This window comes from Astatotilapia calliptera, unplaced genomic scaffold (genome assembly GCF_900246225.1).
Source record: "Astatotilapia calliptera unplaced genomic scaffold, fAstCal1.2 U_scaffold_10, whole genome shotgun sequence".
Lineage (NCBI taxonomy): Eukaryota > Metazoa > Chordata > Actinopteri > Cichliformes > Cichlidae > Astatotilapia > Astatotilapia calliptera.
The window spans coordinates 247,994-273,390 of NW_020535619.1; the positions used below are offsets into that span (position 1 = coordinate 247,994).

The following is a 25,397-nucleotide window of genomic DNA, read 5'->3' on the forward strand; positions in this document are numbered from 1 at the left end:
AGTATCTACTGATATTACTTTTCTTCACTTGTAACAATGAAGGTTTTTGGTATTAAACCTAAATTCACTTTTTATTTTTTTATTTTCCAGACTGAGTGGCTGTAACCTCTCAGAGAGAAGCTGTGTAGCTCTGTCCACAGTTCTCAGCTCCCAGTCTAGTTTGAGAGAGCTGGACCTGAGTAACAACACCCTACAAGATTCAAAAATGAAGCATCTGTTTGCTGCACTGCAGAGTCCACTTTTTACACTGGAAACTCTGAGGTCAGATCAAAGCATATTTATTTTCATCAAATTATATAAATGAAAAATTAAAACTTTTAGCTTATGAATGTCAGCTTAATCAATTTGTTTTACTTACTTACTAGTTTTCATTATTTATAAATCATAACAAAATACCATATTTCTGATATGTTAAAAATAAGGAAATAGCTATTCCAGCCAGTCCTGAAACAACACTAAATATTGCCAGACCTAGTAACTGATCACTTCACCATGAACTACATGAATCCACTTTAAATTCAGCTTTGTCTCTGTGTGTTTTTTTTCTTTATTTCTAGACTAAGTGGCTGTTTTCTGTCACAGTCAAGCTGTGAAGCTCTGTCCTCTGTTCTCAGCTCCCAGTCCTCTAGTCTGAGAGGGCTGGACCTGAGTAACAACACCCTACATGATTCAGGAGTGAAGCCTCTATCTGCTGCACTGCAGAGTCCATGCAGTACACTGGAAACTCTGACGTCAGCTCAAAGGATATTTATTTTCATCAAATTAAATATTTAAACAATGTAAACTTTTAGCTATTAAATGTCAGCTTCATCAGTTTGTTATTGCAGCTTACTAGTTTTCATTCTTTATAAATCACAACAAATTGCCATATTTCAGATGTATTAAAAATAAGGAAATAGCATTCCAGCCAGTCGCGAAACAACATTAAATATAGCTCGACATAGAAACTCTGTATCACTGCACCATCAATACATTTTAAATTCAGCTTTTGCATGTGTGTGTTCTTTATTTCTAGACTTGGTGTTTGTTTCCTGTCAGAGATGAGCTGTGAAGCTCTGTCTTTTGCGCTAAGTTCTCAGTTCTCTGTTTTGAGAGTGCTGGACCTGAGTAACAACAACCTACAAGATTCAGGAGTGAAGCTTTTGTCTGCTGGACTACAAAGTCCACACTGTACACTAAAAACTCTGAGGTCAGAACAAAATGATTGTTTTCATCAAATGACATAATTAACCAATAAAAGATTTATCTAATAAAGTCCATTTTTTTCCATTACTGTTAATTTTGCCATTATTTCTAAATCACAGAACAGTGCCACATTTCTGATCTGTTTGAAATAATGAAATGCAAATTCCAGGTAGACCTGAAACAACATCAAATATTACCAGACCTACTTAGTCATTTAAATTCAGTTGTGTGTGTGTGTTTCTGTTTGTGTGCGGTGTTCTTTATTTCTAGAACAAGTGACTGTAATCTCACAGGAAGAAGCTGTGAAGCTCTGTCCACAGCTGTCTGCTCCCAGTCCTCTACGCTGACAGAGCTGGACCTGAGTAACAATGATTTGGATGATTCAGGGTTGAAGCTCATGTCTGCTGCATTGGAGAGTCCACATTGTACTCTGGAAACTCTGAGGTCAGGATTCAGTCTTTTCCACTCAGCATTATTTAGAATCCATACTACATTAATGAATAAATGGCAAAGGGTTATAGAATTGTCTGGTGCCTTTTTATTTATAATTAGTTTGATTATTTGACTCTGAATTACACTCATATTACATTAATGTGCACATTACTTCCAGGCTGGATTAATTAAATTCATTGTTGTTCTGAAAACTCTCTGAAAATCTTCAGTTCATCCAACATGCTGCAGCAAGAACACTAAGAGAGACTTGAAAGAGGGACTGTATTTTCTCCATATTAGCTTATCATCATTGGCTTCCTCTGGAATCGAGAGCCAAAAAAGTGAAGTGTTTTCAGATGAGTTGTTTTGTGTGTCTACAGTCTGTCGGGCTGTCTGGTCACAGAGGAAGGCTGTATCAATTTGGCTTCAGCTCTGAGCTCCAACCCCTCCCATCTAAGAGAGCTGGACCTGAGTTACAATCATCCAGGAGACTCAGGAATTGAGCTGCTGTCGGCTGGACTGAGGGATCCTGGCTGGAGACTGGAGACTCTCAGGTATGGAGAGAATGTCTGATAGAGGAGGAAGAGCTGGAAACATTTCCTGTGTCCTTCCCTCACTTCCTTTTTTGTTTCAGGAACAGAAACACTTGTCTAGCTGGAAAGTAGATGGATATTTATATAGGGATTCTCCAATGAGTCCATTTGCAGTAAAATTAATGATAACTGATAAGTCATGTGAAAATCTAATTAACAGTAGACCTACAGTGAGGTCCATAGATATTTGGACAGAGATAACTTTTTCTATTTTTGATTCTCTACGTTTTTAAATGGAAAAAAATCTGATGCAGACTTTCAGCTTTAATTCGCTGGGTTTAACAAAAACATTTTAATGCTCTGCTAGGCCTTTACTGCAGCAGCTTTAAGTTGCTGTTTGTTTGTGGGCCTTTCTGTCCAAACTTTTGAAATAATCAGTTGGGTTAAGATTAAAATTTTCTACCCCTAATATTGCAGCAATTTCTTGCATGGCCTTTTGCATATGCCTTGTTTCACCTGTATGAAGAGCTTCTTTGGCCACATTTATCACAGCAAAACCTTTCAACTGAAAGTACCACACCTCAAATAAATTCCAGGCCTTGTTGTCTGTTTAATCGATGATGGCAAAATGAAGGAATTGCCCATTTGCCCATTAAATGGCTGTTGAGTCAGCCATATAGTTTAATTCATAATATATTTTTTTGTGTTTACACTCACTCTTTGAAATAGATGTAAGTAAAACATAGCAAAAAAATAAATAAAAACAAAGATTCTCAGAGCCTCTTTGATTGAATTTTTAGTATTTTACTCAACTGTGTTACATCTGTGGTGTTCCCGGTCAAAAGTGGTCACCATAGGAAATGAATTATTTATTTATTTATTAACCTTTATTTAACCAGGAAGATCCCATTGAGATTAAAAACCTCTTTTTCAAGGGAGACCTGGCCAAGATAGGCAGCAGCAGGTGTCTCACAGAAATTACTCAAACACAGGCAGCAACAACACACGTGCAACAATAAGTGAAAGAATACAAATAAAATAAAATAAAATTCAATAAAATTCAAATAAAAATAAAAAGTCAGTTAAAATGACAATCAATCTAATTGAAACAGTTGCATGTTATGGACTTGGCCTCAAGGATTCGTAGTTTATATTTAAAAGCACTTAATAAAATGAATTCAGTCATTTTCCATTCCTTCTGCAGTTTGTTCCAAGCCAAGGGTGCTAAATGGACAAAAGCTCTTTTATCAAGTTCAGTTCGGGCAAATGGAACAGAAAGCAACAAGTAACCGGACAACGAGAATACCGACTAGCACGTTTGATTACAAGCAGGGAACATATATAAGAAGGCAACAACCCAAGTATCGCCTTATATATAAAACTGTATAAATGAGAGTTCCTCCGACTTACCAAAGCAGGCCATCCTACCTGAGAGTATAACTCACAGTGGTAAGTCTGAAATTTACGGTTAGTGATGAACCTCAGAGAAGCATGATACACAGAATCAACCATTTGAAGACATTGAGCAGAAGCATTCATATATAGTATATCACCATAATCCAGCACAGGCAAGAATGTTGCAGCAACAAGCCGCTTCTTTGTATTAAAAGAGAAACACAACTTATTTTGTAAATAAAATCTCAGTTTTAACTTCAGGTTTTTCACAAGATTCTCTACATGTGGTTTGAAGGTAAGCGAGTCATCAATTAAGATTCCCAGATATTTATAGGTGTGAACCAACTCTATTTTATTACCTTCAAGAGTGGTTACTGATGGGATTGTTTGGGCTCGTCTCCTTGATTTAGAAAACAACATGAGCTTTGTTTTGTCTGCATTGAGAACAAGTTTAAGCTGAAGTAATGAGTGGTGGACAGCAAAAAAGGCTTTCTGCAAGGAGTCGATGGCTTGGACAAGAGTTGAACCACAGCTGTAAATAACTGTATCATCAGCATAGAAGTGCAAGTTTGCATCTGACACATGTAGACTAAGATCGTTTACGTAAATGATAAATAGAAGGGGACCTAATACAGAACCCTGTGCCACTCCGTTGTGCACTGTAACAAAGTCAGAACATAGACCGTCAGATTTAATGCACTGAGTCCGGTTATTGAGGTAGTTTGAGAACCATGCCACTGCTCTCTCAGAGAGTCCTGACTGGAAGAGTCTAAGTTTTAAAATACAATGATCAACAGTGTCAAATGCTTTTGAAAAATCTATAAAAAGGGATGCACAAGAACTTTAGCCAGCACAGATAGATTAGATATTGGTCTGTGATTAATTAACACTGCTGGGTCCCCCCTTTTAATAGTGGAATAACAAAAGCTGATTTCCATACTGAGGGAATTTTATTCGTATCAAGTGTGAGGTTGAAAAGTGTTGTGAGAGGCTCTGCCACAAAATCAGCTGCCAGTTTCAAGAAATAAGGATTTAGTAAGTCTGGCCCTGGAGATTTTCTAGGATCTAACAGTTTAAGAGCTTTACAGACCTCCTGCACAGAGAAAGGAACAAAGTTAAATGGCTGACCAGTGTACACCGGAAGGTTTGTGCGAGAATTTACAGAGACTGGGTTCAGAGAGTCAAACAAAGAGCCAGAAGATATAAAGTGCTTGTTAAAGCAAGTCATAATCTCCTTCCTATCATAAACAGGAACAGAATCCTTAAAAAACATAGGTGGGTAGAGCATGGGAGCTTTTACTCACTGAAAGAGACTTAATGATTTTCCAGAACTTCTGTGGATTATTTAGGTTCTCAGTGGTGACAGACAGATAATATTCTGTTTTAGCTTTCTTAATAGAGGAAGTACATTTCTTTCTTAGTTATCTGAAAAGAAGCCAATCACTGGGGTAGACTGTTTTCCTCACTTTGGCCCAAGCCAGGTTGCGCTCATGAATGATATCTGCCAGCTCTGGGGAGAACCAGGGTTTTCACGACCTTTTATCCTATATCTTCTTAATGGAGCATGTTTGTTCACAATTTGCATAAACCCATCCCTAAAGAATACCCACGCTAATTCTACATCAGGGATCAATCCTATTTTCTTCCAGTCATAGTTTGACAAATCATGATAAAATGCTTGTTCATTAAAATGTTTAAGAGTTCTTTTAAAAATAATATGATGTTGTGACTTGGCCACTTTAGTATTTCTAATAGCAGCAACAACACAGTGGTCACTTAAGTTGTTACAAAAGACACCCAAAGATGAAAATTTATGAGGAATATTTGTCAAAATCAAGTCAATCAAGGTAGACTTTTGGGGGCTTTTGAGACTCGGCCCAGTGGGTAAATTGACCAGCTGGGTAAGACTGATAGAATCACAAAAAGATTTAAAATCATCTGAAACAGTTTTGAGCCAATCCCAGTTAAAGTCACCAGCTAGAACAAACTCACCATAATTTAGTCTGGACAGCAAAAGGTTTAAAGAACGCAGAGCTTGTGTGGAGGCAGAAGGGGGTCGATAGCAACAAGCAACTGTTATGCGAAGACCCTTTGCAACATTCACATTCAGAGCCAAAAATTCCAATTGTTTGCAAATTGATTCTGATAGAACTATTGTAGCATCAAATTTTGACTTAACATAAGCAGCAACACCACCACCTTTCTTAAGCATATCGGTGCGATAGATATTGTAGCCATGCTAACCTGTTCATCAGATATATATTTAGACAACCAAGTTTCAGAAATGAGGACAATCTCTGCATCTGTTGATTGAACCCAGATCTTGATCATATCCATCTTGGGTAACAAACTGCGCACATTAAGATGAACTATCTTCAGCCCAGGTGAGGATTTAAATTCAGATGGTGTCTGACTACATTGCAGCTCAGGGCCTGGGTTAGGTTGTACATTACCAGATAAGAGCAGTAGTAAGACGATCAGAATTCTCTGCTTTGTACTTATTGATTTTGACTTGTGAAATGTTGAAACAAAGCAGGATTTTTCATAACTAATTTTGTAATTGTACAAAGCAAGAAGGTTTTGAAGGTGAGGTAAATCTTTCTGTAGTTCAAATGACAAATTAATGTCCTGTTCCAAATACATTGGAAACTGTACAGGATGTATAGCAGCAGTGACGCATGTAGATCTGGGAACCATGTCTCTCAGAATGGGGACACTGTTAAATGTTCTCATCTTAGAAAAATTGAGTGTCCAAAAGTCCCCCACGGCCAATGAGCAAAGTAAAGTTATTAAAAAAGCCATTATCCAAAACACAATGATTGTTGATGCTGAATTAAATAGCCTGCAAAAACCTAGGATGGCAAGTAAAGCTCCAGCCAGAAGTTGGGGTCCTGGTGGCTTGCTAGCAGAGGGCTTCTGCTAGCACATTCACCAATGTGGTGTATAAGGCTTCAATCAACAGCACAGCACCTGATGTATTGCAGATGAGCTTTTCGAGCAGCACAGGCCTTGGTGTGGTGCTGATGTCTTCCACTAGCAACACAGATGCAGTTGGTTCAGCCGGCAGCAAAGGCCCTGGTGTGCTGCAGACAGCCCCAGCGGGCAGCACAGGCCCTGGTGTGGTGCCTATGGGTCCAGACAGCAGAACAGGCCCTGGTGCGGTGCAGATGGCCCCAGCCAGCAGCACAGGCCCTGGGGTGGTGCAGATGGGTCCAGCCGGCAGTACAGGCCCTGATGTGATGCCTATGGGTCCAGCCGGCAGTGCAGGCCCTGGTGAGGCTCAGTTGATTTATGCTAGCAGCACATGCCCTGGCGTGGTGCCTATGGGTCCAGCTGGTAGCACAGGCCCTGGTGCGGCTCAGTTGGTTTAACAGCACAGGCCCTGGTGTGGTGCCTATGGGTATCCCACTGAATGGGCCACTGAACGACCCACTGAATGACCCCACAGAATGGGCCACTGAACGACCCATTGAATCAGCCACTAAACGACCCATTGAATGTGCCCATGAACGACCACTTGAATGGGCCACTGAGCAACCCATTGAATGGGCCATTGAACAACCCATTGAATGGGCCACTAAACAGGTGGCCTGTTGCCTTCAGGTGGGCTGCACATGTAGACCTCAGCGGTGCAGCAGATTCCCGCTCTTGCTCGTAACTCTGTGCTCTCCAATCCTGCTCATACAAATTTGCTGACCCTGGACTGTTTGTCAATACTATCAGTAAAAAAGTAAAGGCTTTGAAATGTACTCAAAGTAAGAAAGTGAAAAGTAACTTGTTTCTACCTCCTATTTTTGTTCAAAGCTCACTGCACCTTGTGCTATAATAATATAATATCATTAGATAGGAATACAGACTTTAGTCTAATTTATAATTCTAATTGTACTCATCTTCAAAAAGAAAGAAAAAAAAATTTGATTTCCTGTTGCTAAATTGTAGAGGGTGACTTTGCCTCTAAACAGGAAAATGTGGATAGTCAAGGGTTAAAGTAGATTAAGCAGGTGAGGAACCCTAAAATTAAATGTAATGGTTCAGTGTGGGGAAAAGAATCATAACTCACAATAATTTCTATTGAGAGCTCCAGTAAATTTTCTTAGTGTACAGGCTGTGATCAGCTGACCTGCTGCTCTCTGTGGATGTACACAACTGACTGCAACCAGATGTTAGATGTTTCATGAGTTTTCCTGCAGCAGTCCAGCCTAGACTTAATAAATGTATGACTCCGTTTTTAAGTGTTACTCTGTGTGTCTGGGAGAGATGGGCAGTAACGCGTTACTGTAATCCGATTACTTTATTCAAGTATTGAGTAAAGTAAGGGATTGCTATTGCAAAAAAGGTAATTAGATTACTGCTACTTTCCCATAAGCACGCTTTGTTACTGCATTACTAAATCGTGATTTTGTTTGTGAGTGTCTCATGACAATGACGTAAGCGCAGGTGATGTTCGTGGCCACAGCTATGTGCAGATCAACAATGGATAATATATCAAGTGAAGGAGAAAGTACAACCATGCAGAGTTTAAAGCACGGAAGTACTGACCTTGCTTTGAGATTGATTCTGTAAAAAGTGACAACAACATTACAGTCCGCTGAACACTGCATTGGAAGACTTCTGAGCAAGCACCAAGCGCCCTGCCAGGGGAATGTGAAAGTCACAGAGTAACCCCCAGATCCTTCCACTGACATGACCACTGTGGCACACCTGGACCAGAGCAAACCTCCACCTGCCCCACTCCTGCTATACAGGTGAAAATAGAGCAACAGGACTGCTGAGTCTTTGATTTTATTTATTTTTTGCTGTGTTTTACTTGCATCTATTTGAAAGAGTGAGTGTAAACACAAAAAACGATTTTATTTTACATGCTGGAATATGCAGAAGACCCTTATGAAAAGGACATCGAGGGAACAGTTTACCCTGCCCGGGATAGGGTTACCGGGGCCCCGACCTGGAGCCAGGCCCGGGGAGGGTGCTCGAGGGCGAGCGCCTGGTGGCCGGGCCTTAGTCCATGGGGCCCGGCCGGGCACAGCCCGAAGAGGAGACATGGGCCCATCCTCCCACAGGCCCACCACCCGCAGGAGGCGCCATAGGGGTCGGGTGCATTGTGTGTTGGGTGGCGGCCAGGAGCGGAGGCCCTGGCGGACTGACCCCCGGCTGCCAAGACTGGCAATAGGGACATGGAATGTCACCTCTCTGGTGGGGAAGGAGCCTGAGTTAGTGCGTGAGGTTGAGAGGTACTGGCTAGATATAGTTGGGCTCACTGCTGGGGGACTTCAATGCTCACGTGGGTAACGACAGCGAGACCTGGAGGGGCGTGATTGGGAGGAACGGCCTCCCTGATCTGAACCCGAGCGGTGCTTTGTTATTGGACTTCTGTGCTAATCACAGTTTGTCCATAACGAACACCCTGTTCGAACATAAGAGTGTCCATAAGTGCACGTGGCACCAGGACGCTCTAGGCCGTAGGTCGATGATCGATTTTGTAATCGTATCAGCAGACCTGCAACCATATGTTCTGGACACTCGGGTAAAGAGAGGGGCTGAGCTGTCAACTGATCACCACCTGGTGGTGAGTTGGATCAGGTGGCGGGGGAGGACACTGGACAGACCTGGTACACCTAAATGCGTAGTGAGGGTGTGCTGGGAACGTCTAGCAGAGGCCCCAGTCCGTGAGATCTTCAACGCACACCTCCGGCAGAGCTTCAACAGCATTCCGAGGGAGACTGGGGACATTGAGTCCGAATGGACCATGTTCAGCGTCTCCATTGCCGAAGCTGCTGCATTGAGCTGCGGCCGCAGGGTGGTTGGTGCCTGCTGTGGTGGTAATCCCCGAACCAAATGGTGGACACCAGAGGTGAAGGGAGCCACCAGGCTGAAGAAGGAGTCCTATCTGGCTTGGTTAGCCTGTGGGACTCCGGAGGCAGCTGACAGGTATCGACAGGCCAAGCGGAATGCGGCTCGGGCAGTGGCTGAAGCAAAAACTCGGGTGTGGGAGGAGTTCGGAGAAGCCATGGAAAAAGACTTTCGGACTGCCTCGAAGAGATTCTGGCAAACCGTCAGGCGTCTCAGGAGGGGAAAGCGGTGCTCTACCTGCACGGTGTATAGTGCTGGTGGAGCGCTGTTGACGTCGACTGAGAAAATTGTCAGGCGGTGGAAGGAATACTTCGAGGACCTCCTTAATCCCACTGACACGTCTTCCGAGGAGGAAGCAGAGTCTGGGGATGAGGGGAATGACCCGCCAATTTCCGGGGGCGAGGTCACTGAGGCAGTTAAACAACTCCTTGGTGCCAGAGCCCCTGGTGTTGACGAGGTCCGCCCCGAGTTCCTGAAGGCTCTGGACGTTGTAGGGCTGTCCTGGTTGACACGCCTTTGCAATGTTGCGTGGAGATCAGGGGCAGTACCTGTGGACTGGCAGACCGGGGTGGTGGTCCCCATCTTTAAGAAGGGGGACCGGAGGGTGTGTTCCAACTACAGGGGGATCACACTCCTCAGCCTCCCTGGGAAAGTCTATGCCAGGGTGCTGGAAAGGAGAGTTCGTCCGCTAGTCGAACCTCGGATATAGGAGGAACAATGCGGTTTTCGTCCTGGTCGCGGAACACTGGACCAGCTCTTTATCCTCTCGAGGCTACTTGAGGGAGCATGGGAGTTTGCCCAACCAGTCTACATGTGTTTTGTGGACTTGGAGAAGGCATTCGACCGTGTCCCTCGGGGTGTCCTGTGGGAGGTGCTGCGGGAGTATGGGGTGTCTGGCCCATTGCTACGGGCCATTCGATCCCTATACAACCGTTGCAGGAGCTTGGTTCGCATTGCCGGCAATAAGTCGGACTCATTCCCGGTGGGTGATGGGCTCCGCCAGGGCTGCCCTTTGTCTCCGGTTCTGTTCATAATTTTTATGGACAGGATTTCTAGGCGCAGCCAAGTGGCGGAGGGCTTTCGCTTTGGTGGCCTCAGAATCTCATCTCTGATTTTTGCGGATGATGTGGTTCTGTTGGCTTCGTCAGGTGAGGGCCTCCAGCTCGCACTGGAGCGGTTCGCAGCCGAGTGTGAAGCAGCGGGAATGAGGATCAGCACCTCCAAATCTGAGGCCATGGTTCTCAGCCGGAAAAGGGTGGAGTGCCCTCTCCGGGTCGGGGATGAGTTCCTGCCCCAAGTGGAGGAGTTCAAGTATCTCGGGGTCTTGTTCGCAAGTGATGGGAGAAGGGAGCCGGAGATCGACAGACGGATTGGGGCTGCAGCTGCTGTAATGCGGACGCTGCACCGATCCGTCGTGGTGAAGAGGGAGCTGAGTGTAAAAGCGAAGCTCTCAATTTACCGGTCGATCTACGTCCCTACCCTCACCTATGGCCACGAGCTGTGGGTAGTGACCAAAAGAACGAGATCGCGGATACAAGCGGCGGAAATGAGCTTCCTCCGAAGGGTGGCTGGCCTCTCCCTTAGAGATAGGGTGAGAAGTTCGGCCATCCGGGAGGGGCTCAGAGTAGAGCCGCTGCTGCTCCACATCGAAAGGAGTCAGCTGAGGTGGTTCGAGCATCTGACAAGGATGCCCCCTGGGCGCCTCCTGGGTGAGGTGTTCCAGGCATGTCCCACTGGGAGGAGGCCCCGGGGAAGACCCAGGACACGCTGGAGAGATTATATCTCTCGGCTGGCCTGGGAACGCCTTGGTATTCCCCCGGATAAGCTGGAGGAGGTGGCTGGGGAGAGGGAGGTCTGGGCCTCTTTGCTTAGGCTGCTGCCCCCGCGACCCGGCCTCGGATAAGCGGTTGAAGATGGATGGATGGATGGATGGATGCTGGAATATGCAGAAAATGGGTTTAAATGTTAAACAAATTTCTTCCAGTCAGATAATTTTGCATATTTTTAATTTGTGCTTAATGCAGAAAGTTAAAAGATTAAAACTAAGAAAACAAGTTTTAAAAGGAGACTTTATCATTTGATAACATTTTATATGATGGATTATGCAGAAAAGGTAGAATTAGGCTGAAAGATCTATTTCTTTATTACCTATTCAGGTTGCGTATCATGTTTTTAAAAAGTAACTAAATATCAGTAACAACAAGTAACAAATTACTTTTGAAAATAAGTCATCAGGTATCAGTAACAGGATTAGTTTTGGGGGGGAAGTAATCAGTAATTAGTCAATGATTACATTTTTCAAGTAACTTGACCAACACTGGTGACAGGATATTTTTAAATTCACTCTTAAATTTCATTCTCATTCGGTTGTTTGACAAAATAAAATAAAAAGTACGAAGAGAAGATATTTATTATGGCTTTTTTCAATGAATGAATGTAGAATTGGTCAGACTAGGTTGTGGTCACAAAAATCCTGAGTGGGCAATGCAGTCTACATAGCTGCTCACCTGGCTGAAAAGCAAGGGAAAAAATGTATAAGCATTATTAGCTAATGCTGAATGACTCAAAATAGCATTAGCTGCTAATAGTACTAACAAGAGCAGTAAATCCTGATAATGGCCCAAAATCAAGGTTCGAGGTTCTTTATTCGTCACATGCAGCTTGCTAGCTTGCTGTTATCTAGCAATGAGAGGGAATGACAATGGATGTGTCCACATTCAGAGGCAGCATCCCTGGGAGGCTGCATTTGTAGGCCGATTATGTCACACTGAGGTGACGAAGGCTGTCCAAATTCGAAGGGTGCTCCAGTTGCGGCTCACAAGTGCATCCGTCTTTTCCCCAGATTTGAAGGGTGTATCTCTCCTGGGTGGGCCCTTTATGTCAATCCAGACACATGTGGCATGGGTCAAGCTTTGGTTAGTTAGTTAAATTTTCTACCGAAGCTGGGTATGATTGGCAGTGTGAAGCCGTACTCAACATTTTATGATAAACTGAGCAGACAGTTCACTATTTAAAGTAAGTGCATTTAAGGGGACCAAACATCTGGCCCATGAACTGTGGTAAGAAAACAGACGTGATCATGCTGTGATAAATTTTATTTAGTTAAAAATTTGTTTTCATCAGTGGGATTGTGCTGGTTTCAGTGGAAAAAGTATGCAGCTCATTTAAACAAAAGGTTCAAAGAGCTGTGAAAAGTTGTACATTCATAAAGTGTGTCAGTATTTTTATAAAGATGTCACGTTTCTATATCATCTCTCTCCTGTTAGACCCTCCGACTCAGTCTGCTTAATGCACTGATATCTTGAACATCTTAAGTGAATGATATTACACAATTTTCTCATCCAGTAAAAGAATATTTACTGCATCAGTTTGTCTTCCATTTTATCTGAAACATACAGGGATCAAATCTTTTTAGTTTATTTTTGGGATATTGCCTATTGGCGACTGTCAAGCCTTTGAGTCGCCGAGCAGCTGAATAGGGGAATAATGTTGACGCGCCCGCTGTTTAAAACGTAAGTCAAAGTTCCAGGTTAAAACTCCTTTATTTGTTGTTAAATCCTTAAAATCCGTAGAAAAACAGTGATCAAAACATTCTAAGCTTGAGCGGTCAGCAAAAGTCGACTTCCCCCATCACCCACTCATTCACAAAAATTCCCTCGGGACGTGAACAGGTGATATAGCAATCACTATTACTATTACCGACACCACGTGACCCAAAGCTACGCCTATCCACAACATTGCCCTTAAATATAACTAAAGCTTTGTGTTATGAAACAGCTGTGTGCATGTAGGAAAATGACCCAAAATGCAGACTCACGGAAACAAAAGGTGAACTTAAATACAGCTTTAATGCTGGATGGCAAACAGAAAACTGGCTGAAGTAGAAATGAACTAACTCGGCAGGCTGAACGTACAGCATAGAAGACGGTGGATAAGGGAGATCACGACACGGACACAGAGAAACACAGGGCTTAAATACGCAGACGGAGCAATCAGGGAATGGGTAACAGGAGGGAAACACAGCTGGGGCAAATCAGGCCTAATGAAACCGGGGAAGCAAAACCAGATACATTAACATAAGACATGGACCTTAAAAGTAAAAAAGGGAAACATAACACAGAGGCAGACTTGACACAGAAATACAGCAACTATGGAACAGAACAGAAACCATAAGGCACAACTCTGACAAAGAAACCAAAAGACTACAAATGACGAATAAAGGCAAAAACCAAAGTACAATAATAATGAAAACTCTCAACTCTGGGTTGTCTAAGGAGCTTGGAAAGAAAAGTGTCTGGACTTCTTTGCCTTGCTTGAAGACGTTTCACCTCTGATCCGAGAAGCTTCTTCAGTTCTAGGGTCAAATGGTGGAGAGGGTTTAAACCCAGTGGGAGTAACCCCCAAAGAGGGACAAAAGGACCCCCTGATGATCCTCTACCTAATCACATGAGGTGGCTCTTCTATAGAAGAGCTACCTGCACGGGACAAGACTCAGCAGTCCACCTGCATCTAAAGGACACTCTTTCGAGGATGCCAATGTTCACATTTTGGACAGAGAGGAAAAATGGTTTGAAAGAGTAGTGAAAGAAGCCATTTATGTCCACTGTGAGCGACCAACTTTGAACAGAGGTGGTGGCTTACGACGCCAACTGTCTGTCATCTATAATCCAGTTTTGAGTTCCCTTCCCAGACGCCTTAATGCCCACTCACATCCTGGGCCATCTGACCTCAGGAAATCGTATGATAGGGTGGGGCCAGGTTTCACAGTGAGCTCACCCAAAACCCTGGCTTATTGTGACCTACACCCGTTTTCACACCTTGGTTCATGTGATCAGGTAGAGGTAAATATCTTCAAGCAACTTAAAGAAGTCCAGACGCTTTTCTTTCCAAGCTCCTTAGACTACGATAACCTGGATGACTGAAAACCTTCACAGACATAAACTCTGAGTCAACAACCCAGGCACCCTAACACTTTGAAACAGTGGTCACTGTGTATTGATATTTGACTGTTAGACAGTCGCACAGGTATAAATGAAAAGAAATAGCTATTTATACCTTGAATTTGCACTGAAATGTAATATTTGAGAAAACTGTTAAATCTTATATATAAATATAATATTCAAGGATGAGTGTTACCTGCCTTCTTCACATATTTAAGTTTGTATTACCACAGTCAGAGATGCTGCTGTTGTTCATTTGATTCTTTTTAACATTGTATGCTAATCAACAGCAGTCACAATTTAATATTTATTGTTCTATTTTGATGTAATAGAATAAATATTGTAAAATGAATGATTTTCTACCTCTCAGTTTGTCTTCATTGAGTTGTCAGTAATGTGACAATAACTCATACTGGAAGTAATCTTAATGACAGATGAATTTTCAGACTTTTAGAGGACAGAGGGAGACTGACGGGTGACTCCCAGTGATGTCAGCTGACAGCAGAACCATTCAGTGCATTAACATGAGAATCAGAGTGTTTGCTGAGGACATACAGTAATAGTTGAATAGTTTCAACATGAAATATTCAGAAACAAATATACAGTCCAGTGTTTGTGTGACAGAGGCAGAAATTTCTCTGTGTGCATGTGGAGAAATCGGCTGTTAAATCAGAACATGAAGGGGTTTCGGGGGGCACATGAAAACAACGCTGTACTATCTCAGAGGACAGAGGTCATGTACAGCAACCACAGTAACCACACAAACACCAAAATGAGAAAATACAGCTTAAAGCAAAGGCAGGGAGCTGTCCTTTTCAGCTAAACAGAAGAGGAATATACAGATAATGAAGGTCACACTTTGAGTCAGTCATATTTCATTCAATACAGTGTTCTACTGACAGATCCAGGATCAGTCCAAATCATCAGTAGTTTTATCCACTGTGACTGTGCTGCTCTGACCCCCCTCCTCCTTTCAGGGTGGAGCCTGCTGGAGTCCGATGGTTGAGACCAGGTCTGAGGAAGTGTAAGTGTGTTTTTAATGGGATTCATGAAAACAAAGCAGCACACATTCAACCATCTTCATCATGTCAGGAGTCATCATCAAAGTGTCAATCAATGAACAGATGATGGATCAATAACTGCAGCTGGATTGTGTTTGTTCTCTCCATCAGATTCCTGTCAACTCACAATCGACACAAACACAGTGAACACAAAGCTCCAACTGTCTGACAACAACAGGAAGGTGACACGTGTGGAGGAGGTTCAGTCATATCCTGATCATCCAGACAGATTTGATGTTCATCCTCAGCTGCTGTGTAGAAATGGTCTGACTGGTCGCTGTTACTGGGAGGTCGAGTGGAGAGGAAACGTTTATATATCAGTGAGTTACAGAAGCATCAGAAGGAAAGGAGGCAGTAATGACTGTGTGTTTGGACACAATGAACAGTCCTGGTGTCTGTACTGCTCTGATGGTGCGCCTCGTTATGTCTGGCACAATTATAGACAAACATTCATCTCCTCCTCCTCCTCCTCCTCCTCTGTCTCTAACAGAGCAGCAGTGTATGTGGACTGTCCTGCTGGCACTCTGTCCTTCTACAGAGTCTCCTCTGACACTCTGATCCACCTCCACACCTTCAACACCACATTCACTCAAACTCTTTATCCTGGGTTTTGGTTCATGTATCCTGGTGCCTCAGTGTCCCTGTGCTGAGTGGAGTGTAAAGAGTGTCTCCTGTTACAGAAACACTCTGACTGTTGAACAGATAGTTCAGTCTGTACATGTCTGTCTCTTTCACTCACAAACACGTTTTCAGATTCATGGATTCAATCAGTTGATGTTTGAAACTTTTCTACATGATTCCTTGTAAAGGTCTTCCTCTTCAGTCCTTTAAAGATGGAAGCTCCCATTATTCCAGGATCCACATGTTGTTTTTCTGTCTTTTTCCACTCAAAGCTTCACAGTGAATATCAGTATGTTGTGTTTCTCTGAAGCTCAGTTCACAACAGCTCCTCTGCATTTTCAACAAGTCTGAGCTCATTAAAATGAATCCAAATGTTTGATTTCTCTTTCTTAATGGGATGTTTCCAAACTCTCCACATGCTCTTACTGTTTCACTCATTGTTGGAAGCTCATCATGTGAAAATGTTTCAGCCATAGAAGCTGAAAATATTGGATCAATGGTTTTGAATGCAGTTCTAAGCAGAATCTGATTGTATTGTTGGATCATAATGCATGTGCCTTATCTAAAAAAACAGCAGACACTGCATTGACTATATGAAACTAGTCTTGTGTTTTTCACAGAGACATTTGCAACAGTAATATTCTTCAGTATGTTGGTAACGTCTTTGTTTGAATGTTCGTAGAAATGTGAAAACGTTCTATAGCATTGCATATTGTTGATACGAAGAAAGAAAATGCTCTCAATTATGGAAACAGCCAGAGGGTTTATGTTTGATGTGTGATTTACATGTGTGCAGCTGTTAATAAAGTTGGTGCTCTCTTGGGGGTGTGTTTATTCATCCAAAATGGCCGAAGACTCATGTGTTTTTATTCCTCCCTAAGTATTGTTCGTGCAATTTATCATGTATGTCGGTTTTTCTTGCGCATTTTCATACTTCTGCTTACAAATATGTTCTGTATCACGTTGCTTGGTTAAAGAGTTTGTCCACTGGCTGAATCGATGAGTTAAATAATGAACATTGGCTTTTATGAATCATTTCTTTGTGTTTGTCATTTCTGTTACACAATAAACTTGGTTGCTTTGTCACAGTGTTGTGTTCATGTTACAAATGTTTCTGACACAAATATTGCACAAACTTGCTTTTTTCTTCTATATTTTTTCTATGGGTGTTTGTTTTTTCATATTGTAATGGTTAGTAATGTTGGCAGTGAACCTCTGACAGTCTGTCCTGAAATGAGTTGTGGCGAAGTGACCAAAATATGGTTGTGGTGTGTTGACAGTGTAACAGCAGCATTGGAGTGGTGTGAGAGTCCAGCTTCAGCCTTTATGTTGGACACTAAGATCTTTTATACAGAAAGACTAATAAAGAATCAATCATGAATAATTGTTGTTCAGACATTAGTTCCTAATGTTTGGAGAAACTCAATCTTTATCACAGCTCTGATGGGGCTGCAGTTAACTTTCACACTAATCAAGCTCTTTGTTTCAATTCAGTGATTCCTATTTAAAAACCTCTGCCTGCTAAACCTTCTGCTTCTTTTTCTGTTACTCCAACTTGACTGTGCAACAAGCGTTTTCCTAGATTTGTTTAAACAACTGAAGTAGTAATATACCTGCACTTTTTTTGCACCCATAATTATCTAGTAGCCACACTCTGTAACAGTAAGACTCGATGATTACACATAGGGGGTTACAGGTAGGCTCCCAACAGGCAGCAAAACAAGTCATAAAACAATAAAATAGGCTTCCTTATCAAGAGCATCCCAGCACACACATCCCAACTAAACCTCCATAGTTTACACCTTTTTTCATTACAAACACTTCATTATCTCTCCATGTCAGAGGTCAACTGAAACCATGTCCAACTGAACCTCCATAGTTTTTCCACCTTTTTCTTTAGAACCTGATCTTTATATCTGCATCTCAGAGGCCAACTAAAACCTAGTCCACCTATATAAAAACACCCCATCAGACACACAGTATTTTCCTCTAGTGATGGGATAACCGGCTTTTTCAGCTCGGCTCACTAAAAAGAGCTGGCTCTTTCGGCTCCGAACCGGCTCTTGGTTGTTTTGTTGCTTTAATTAATTTATTATTAACAATAATATAAAAATATGCAGAAAAGGAATTACTAATGTAAAAAAAAAAGTGGTTTTATTTATGTATGTTTATATATAAATATATGCGGTGGCCCCTAGAGACAAAACATGTACAAACTCCAAAACACATTTCTAGCATTAACTGAACTTCCAAAACAGAGCTACCTAGATCACTTAAATTACACAATTGAAAGCATGAAAGCATATGTGTATTGTTTGTGTATTTATACACAAGCATTCATATATAGTCAAATAATAAAGTAAATTGTTCATTTACCTGTGTCACGGTTCTGGGTCCGTTGGACCCAGTATTTTGAGTTTATGTTTTGGTTTAATTTTACATCATGGATTGTTTTCTTGTTCTCTTGTGGTTGTGATGATTATTATTAGAGTTTCATGTTTCTGTTATCCATGTTTTAGAAATTGTGGTTTCATGTATAGTTTAGTTCCAAGTGTTGTGTTCTGTTAGTATACAGTCGTCTCTGTCAGTGTGTCTCTTGTTCTGTCACCGTTTCCCCTAGTTTAGTCCACGTCTGTTCAGTTTCCTGTTTACTTTGAAAGTCTGTGTACTATGTTAATGTGTTGAGTTTTGCCTCGTCATGTCTGACGAGTCCCTGCTGTGCTCTCCTCCTGTTTCACATTCCCTAATCACCTCAGTATGTATTTAAGCCTTGTGTTTTTCCCTGCTAGTTGTCGCATCGTACCCTCAGATTATGCCTGTGTGTTCTTGGTCTCAGTGTTCCGTCCTCACTTCATGTTTGTTTTCCTGCCAGCAATAAAGCTGAGGTTTTTGAGTTGCATTCCGTTTTCCAAGTCCTGCATTTGGATCCTCATCTCTGCCTGCCCGCACACAGAGCCCTGACAACATGTTATTACCACACACCAAATCCGGTCGTTGGTACTTGCTGGCTTGTGTAGCCACTAGGTAACAAAAGCTCAACACTGCCCCCTAGCATCCTGGAGCACTTCTGTTGTCTTTTGTACGTGTTTTGAGTTTTTACGTGTTTTGGAGTTTGTACGTGATTTGAAGTTTGTATGTGCTTTGTCTGTAGGGGCCACCATAAATATACTTTTATTTATTCACTCCACATAAAATGTAATAAATAAATCATATAATACAAAAATCAACTATTCACATTTCAACTTTTAACTATTTAAATTTTCAGCTTTTTCCTTTTACAAATTTAAAGTGAATCAACACAAAACACTGCAAACCACAACACAATTAAATATAAATTATAATATGAAAACAAAAAGAAGATGCATATTCTCTGTCATATGGGCCTGCATGAATAAACTTTCTGAATCCTTTATCATCTGCAACCATAGCTGGACTGGCCATCGGGCATTTGCCCGGTGGGCCGCTGGCGATTTTTTTGTTTTTATGGGCCGATGGATTTATTTTTTATTTTATTTTATTTTTTTAGGAAGGGTATATATAATGAAAGGTGTTGGATTGGCCAATTGGTCATGATCGACTCTGGGCTGGACCAATTACAGCCGAGGAGGCCGGATGCACCCTCCCCCTTGTTTAGCAATCACGTGATTTTCGCGCATTGCATGCCGGGTATTAGTGGCAAAACAATCCAAGTACCGCATCAAATGCAAGCATTTGCAGCACCGCAAAACGTTCATTCTCCGGTTCCAATACCTTCTTGTTTTTTCTTTGCCGCACAAAAAAGGAATGTACAAAACAAAAGGAGAACAATGCCGGTCCGTACAAAGACAGATTCGACGAAAAGACAAAGAAAAGTTCTGAGGAAAAAATCAAAGGAGTGAAAGGGTCAGACCCTTACGAGCACACAGAGTGGACAAAAGACGTTAGCGTGCTGCCCAACTTTCACCACGCTCAGATTTATAGTTATACGGTTCTTGCAGTGAGTGCATGCACTCATGAAGTTTAGTAACTTCAGGTCACTGCAACAAGCCCAGGTACAGTTTACCGACGGATGGGTGCAGGACCTTGAAATGCACCGTGTAGAACGAAAGACCATCGTACGAACAAAGGTAAGTTTACCAGTCTCACAAATCGTCGTCATAAATACACATTCGTTAACCGTTTATTAATATAACCTTTGAGCTCAACGGTAATTAATTAGTAGTGGAAATAATTTCTGGTAAGTGTTACAGAAATGTAGCAGTGACAATAATATTGTATGTTGTAATCGCACTGGACAATTAGTGATACAAAACAACTGTTTTATCCTGTGAATAAAAGTATATGTTTTTGTCAATGTACCATGGTAATAACAGAAGCGAAACGCAATATTGTGTCAGGACAATTCACTATTTATGCACAATAAACACAATAAATAAAGGAGCATAGCGCGACAATTTCTGTTCAGCGCCAGACTTGCTTGTAACCTATATCACCAATTATGTTAAGAAAAATGACGTATTAACTACTACAAAACTCTGACCTTTGTGGGAATGCTTGGAGCAGACTAACATGTGTGCTGGAGTGTTCTGAGATGTTATATTTGGTATATCCAGCCCATCCGTCGGTTCTTACTTCGGAAACATGGCTTTAAAAAATTCTCTTCAACGACGTAATCCGATTAAAAAAAACGATCTCTTTACCCGTCGGCTTCCCGTGGCTGTCACGCGACCGTCTATTGCAGTTAATAATACAACAGCTTCTTGCCATTTTTTGGGTTTCATTTTATCGCTGTGTAACTGAGTTCAATTGAAAGCCTGCGTGCGCTAGTACCTCTTGCCACAAGTTCCCAGAATCCTTTGCGGTTTTACCCCTGAATGACGTCACATTTTCAATCTTTATCCTGGTGGGCCGGTCTCTAGTCAAAATGCCCGTGCCGATTTTTTGTCCCAGTCCAGCCTTGTCTGCAACTGAAAATAGTTGTGGATGATGTCCTGATTCGTGATTTGAGATGAGAGACAAACGACTTCAGGTCCATTGTGCATCAAAACAATGATTTTATTTACACACGCGTGTGGTGGAGATGAGCTCTGCAAAACATCAGCCTCGATCTCCCCAGAACAATAAACAAGCAGTCGTATTTATAACATCAGGGTATCAGGAAATATAATGCCCCTTGTGCGTCCAAGCAGATAGATAAAATGCATCAGTTCCAGTAATCCCAAGCTTGGACACATTCAAAAAAGAACAGTTCCTTCCACTGTTCCTCCGCCACCACCAGATGCTTCCTGTTATTTCATTTACTGCACTTCACTTTTCTGTGGAACTAAACTGTCACGTACGCAGGTAAAACAACTTTGCAGTTTCGAGCAAAACAAGTGCGGGATCTACCAAGGAGATGCTCTGTCCCCACTGCTGTTCTGCATAGGCCTGAACCCCCTCAGTGAGATCATTAACAAGACTGGCTACGGATACCGACTACGGAACGGAGCAGTTGTCAGCCACCTCCTGTACATGGATGACATCAAGCTGTATGCCAAGAGTGAATGAGACATCGATTCACTGATCCACACTACCAGGCTATACAGCAATGACATTGGAATGTCGTTCGGACTGGAGAAGTGTAGTCGAATGGTATCAAAGAGAGGGAAGGTAGTCAGAACTGAGGGGATTGAACTACCAGAAGGCAACATTGCAGACATAGAGGACAGTTACAAGTACCTGGGGATCCCGCAGGCGAATGGGAACCATGAAGAGGCCGCTAGAAAAGCTGCAACCACCAAGTACCTGCAGAGGGTCAGGCAAGTCCTGAGGAGTCAGCTGAATGGTAAGAACAAGATCCGGGCCATCAACACGTACGCCCTGCCCGTGATCAGGTACCCTGCTGGGGTAATAGGCTGGCCAAAGGAGGAGATAGAAGCCACTGACATCAAGACAAGAAAGCTCCTTACCATGCATGGAGGGTTTCACCCCAAGTCCAGCACCCTGAGGCTGTACGCTAAGCGGAAGGAAGGGGGCCGGGGACTGGTGAGTGTCAGCACCACAGTCCAGGATGAGACAAGGAACATCCAAGAATACATTGGGAAGATGGCCCCAACTGACCGAGTGCTCAGTGAATACCTCAGGCAGCAGAAACCCAAGAAAGAGGATGGTGACGAGGAACCATCATGGAAGGACAGGCCCCTGCACGGTATGTACCACCGGCAGATAGAGGAGGTGGCTGATATCCAGAAATCCTACCAGTGGCTGGACAAAGCTGGACTGAAAGACAGCACAGAGGCACTAATCATGGCAGCACAAGAACAAGCTCTGAGCACAAGATCCATAGAGGCTGGGGTCTATCACACCAGGCAAGACCCCAGGTGCAGGCTGTGTAAAGATGCCCCAGAGACAATCCAGCACATAACAGCAGGGTGCAAGATGCTAGCAGGCAAGGCATACATGGAACGCCATAACCAAGTGGCCGGCATAGTGTACAGGAACATCTGTGCCGAGTATAACCTGGAAGTCCCGAGGTCAAAATGGGAGATGCCCCCAAGGGTGGTGGAGAATGACCGAGCTAAGATCCTGTGGGACTTCCAGATACAGATGGACAAAATGGTGGTGGCTAACCAACCGGACATAGTGGTGGTAGATAAACAGAAGAAGATGGCCGCAGTGATCGATGTAGCGGTTCCGAATGACAGCAATATCAGGAAGAAGGAACACGAGAAGCTGGAGAAATACCAAGGGCTCAGAGAAGAGCTCGAGAGGATGTGGAGGGTGAAGGTAACGGTGGTCCCCGTGGTAATCGGAGCACTAGGTGCGGTGACTCCCAAGCTAGGCGAGTGGCTCCAGCAGATCCCGGGAACAACATCGGAGATCTCTGTCCAGAAGAGCGCAGTCCTGGGAACAGCTAAGATACTGCGCAGGACCCTCAAGCTCCCAGGCCTCTGGTAGAGGACCCGAGCTTGAAGGATAAACCGCCCGCAGGGGCGTGCTGGGTGTTTTTTTTATATATATACACACACACACACACACACACACACACACACACACACACACACACAAATATATTATCAAATATAACCTTTAAGGACAGATACTGTTACATCATCCAGCTTCTCCATTGCTCAGTCACCTGCAAGACAAATGTTTACAATTAGTGTTATGTTAAAAACATTTGAAAAGTTGAATGTTAATTGAGTCCCATGAGAATCAAATTGATTCACGTCAAAGAAACGTTTTGATTGTTCAACATTTTTACCCTTTTTAAAGCTATAATAGAAAAGAAATGTCCAGACAGCCAGGCTGGGGTCTGAAAGGGTTATACAATATTGCCCAGTGAACTTTTACTCACCCAGATTTGTGTCATTGAATTTCATCAATAAGATTATGCTGACTAGGGCTGCCAAATCATGCATCCATTGGAAGTAAAATGTACAGCTTATTGCACCAACAGCATCTGCTCTTATATAACGATCATTAGCTTATGGCTTTAAGTGTTTAAGGTATGTGCTAACTAAAAATAAAGGCAAGATGATAGTTTATTACATTTTAAAGAAATTTGCAGATTGCTCATTGCTATCTAAAATATAAAAGGACACCGGAGTATATTCTCGAGCATCTCACACTTTTAATAATCAGTTGTCTGCTTGACGTTTATTCAGCTGTGTAAAAACTATAACTTTAATCTCAGCCAAACTGATTTACTCAGGAACAAATAAAATACTGAAAAAAGTCAAACAATAACATTTTTAAGTTATTTAAGTGACTTATATATCATGTTTCACCTGAGTAGTGAGAGACGGCCTTATGCCAAAAAACTTCCTTATGCCAAAATACAAACAAAGGCTGAAACAGGAAGTTCCGGTTCAGAGGAAGGTCGCGCGCTGGACGGATCAATCGGTGGCCGCGTTACAGGACGCACTCGATGACGCAGACTGGGGCATGTTCAGAAACAGCTCTGATGATGATGTCAACGTGTTTACGGAAGCGGTTGTGGGATTCATCGGGAAACTAGCGGATGATACCATGGAGACAAAGACTATCACAACGTTTCCCAACCAGAAGCCGTGGGTGGATAAAACCATCCGCGACGCTCTGAGATCCCGCACCGCTGCCTACAACACGGGACTCACGACGGGGGACATGGACCCGTACAAAGCTGCGTCATATAACGTGCGGAGGGCGGTGAAAGAGGCGAAGCAGCGCTACGGGAGGAAACTAGAGTCACAACTCCAACAGAGTGACTCTAGGAGCCTGTGGCGGGGACTAAGGACAATAACGAACTATAAAGCACCAACAACCGGAATGACGAACGCGGCCGTGACTCTGGCAGACGAGCTGAACACTTTCTATGCTCGCTTCGAGGCTGCAGCTAAGGACTCCAACAATGCTAGTGCTAGCGGCGCTAACGGCTGCAGACAGGAAGGTACTGCCAGCACCGAAAAAAGTGCTCGTCATCTCCGAGCATGAAGTAAGGAGAGCCTTCAAAAGAGTGAACACCAGGAAAGCAGCAGGACCAGACGGCATCCCAGGTCGTATCCTAAGAGACTGCGCATACCAGCTAGCTCCTGTGTTCACTGAGATATTCAACATCTCTTTATCTCAGTCGGTGATCCCCACATGCTTCAAAGAGTCCATCATTGTTCCCGTCCCGAAGAAACCCCACCCTGCTTCTCTCAATGACTATCGCCCTGTAGCCCTCACCTCAGTAGTGATGAAGTGCTTTGAACGCCTGGTCAGAGACTTCATCATTTCTTCACTACCAGACACACTGGACCCACTACAGTTCGCTTACCGTCCAAATCGTTCCACAGACGATGCCATCTCTCATCTCCTCCACACATCACTCACTCACTTGGACACTAGAAGGGGGAATTATGTTAAAATGCTCTTCATAGACTACAGCTCTGCATTTAACACCATAATTCCCTCCACACTCACCACCAAGCTGGAGCATCTGGGACTCAGCTCATCTATGTGTCAGTGGATCTCCAACTTCCTAACTGGCAGACCACAGGCAGTAAGGATGGGCGGACATGTCTCAGCCTCCACCACTCTCAGCACTGGAGCCCCCCAGGGGTGTGTTCTGAGCCCCCTGCTGTACTCTCTGTACACATATGACTGCGTGGCCACTACCAGCTCCACCACCATCATCAAGTTTGCTGACGACACCGTCGTGGTGGGCCTGATCTCTGATAACAACGAGACGGCCTACCTGAAGGAGATTAGGAATCTGGAGAACTGGTGCCAGAGGAACAACCTCCTTCTAAACGTCAGTAAGACAAAGGAGCTGATAGTGGACTTCAGCACTAAGCAGGAGAGGAACTACCAGACCCCCGTCATCAACGAGTGCCCAGTGGAGAGAGTGGACAGCTTCAAATACCTCGGAGTTCACATCACGCAGGACCTGTCATGGT

The 25,397-nt window shown here is 43.2% G+C and overlaps 1 protein-coding gene across 2 annotated transcripts in view; it reads left to right on the forward strand.

The window, feature by feature from the left end:
- Positions 1-25,397, forward strand: part of LOC113017311 (NACHT, LRR and PYD domains-containing protein 12-like) — a 199,206-nt gene that overhangs the window by 13,174 nt on the left and 160,635 nt on the right. The window contains exons 4-8 of one of the 2 annotated variants that reach the window (XM_026160476.1): positions 91-261; positions 558-731; positions 1,016-1,189; positions 1,456-1,629; positions 1,998-2,237. The exons of the other annotated variant lie outside the window; for it this stretch is intronic. Of the exons in view, the coding sequence (XP_026016261.1) occupies positions 91-261; positions 558-731; positions 1,016-1,189; positions 1,456-1,629; positions 1,998-2,190 (886 nt within the window). The 3' untranslated portion in view covers positions 2,191-2,237. Of the gene's footprint in view, positions 1-90; positions 262-557; positions 732-1,015; positions 1,190-1,455; positions 1,630-1,997; positions 2,238-25,397 lie in introns of those variants that run through there. 2 annotated transcript variants of the gene reach the window in all.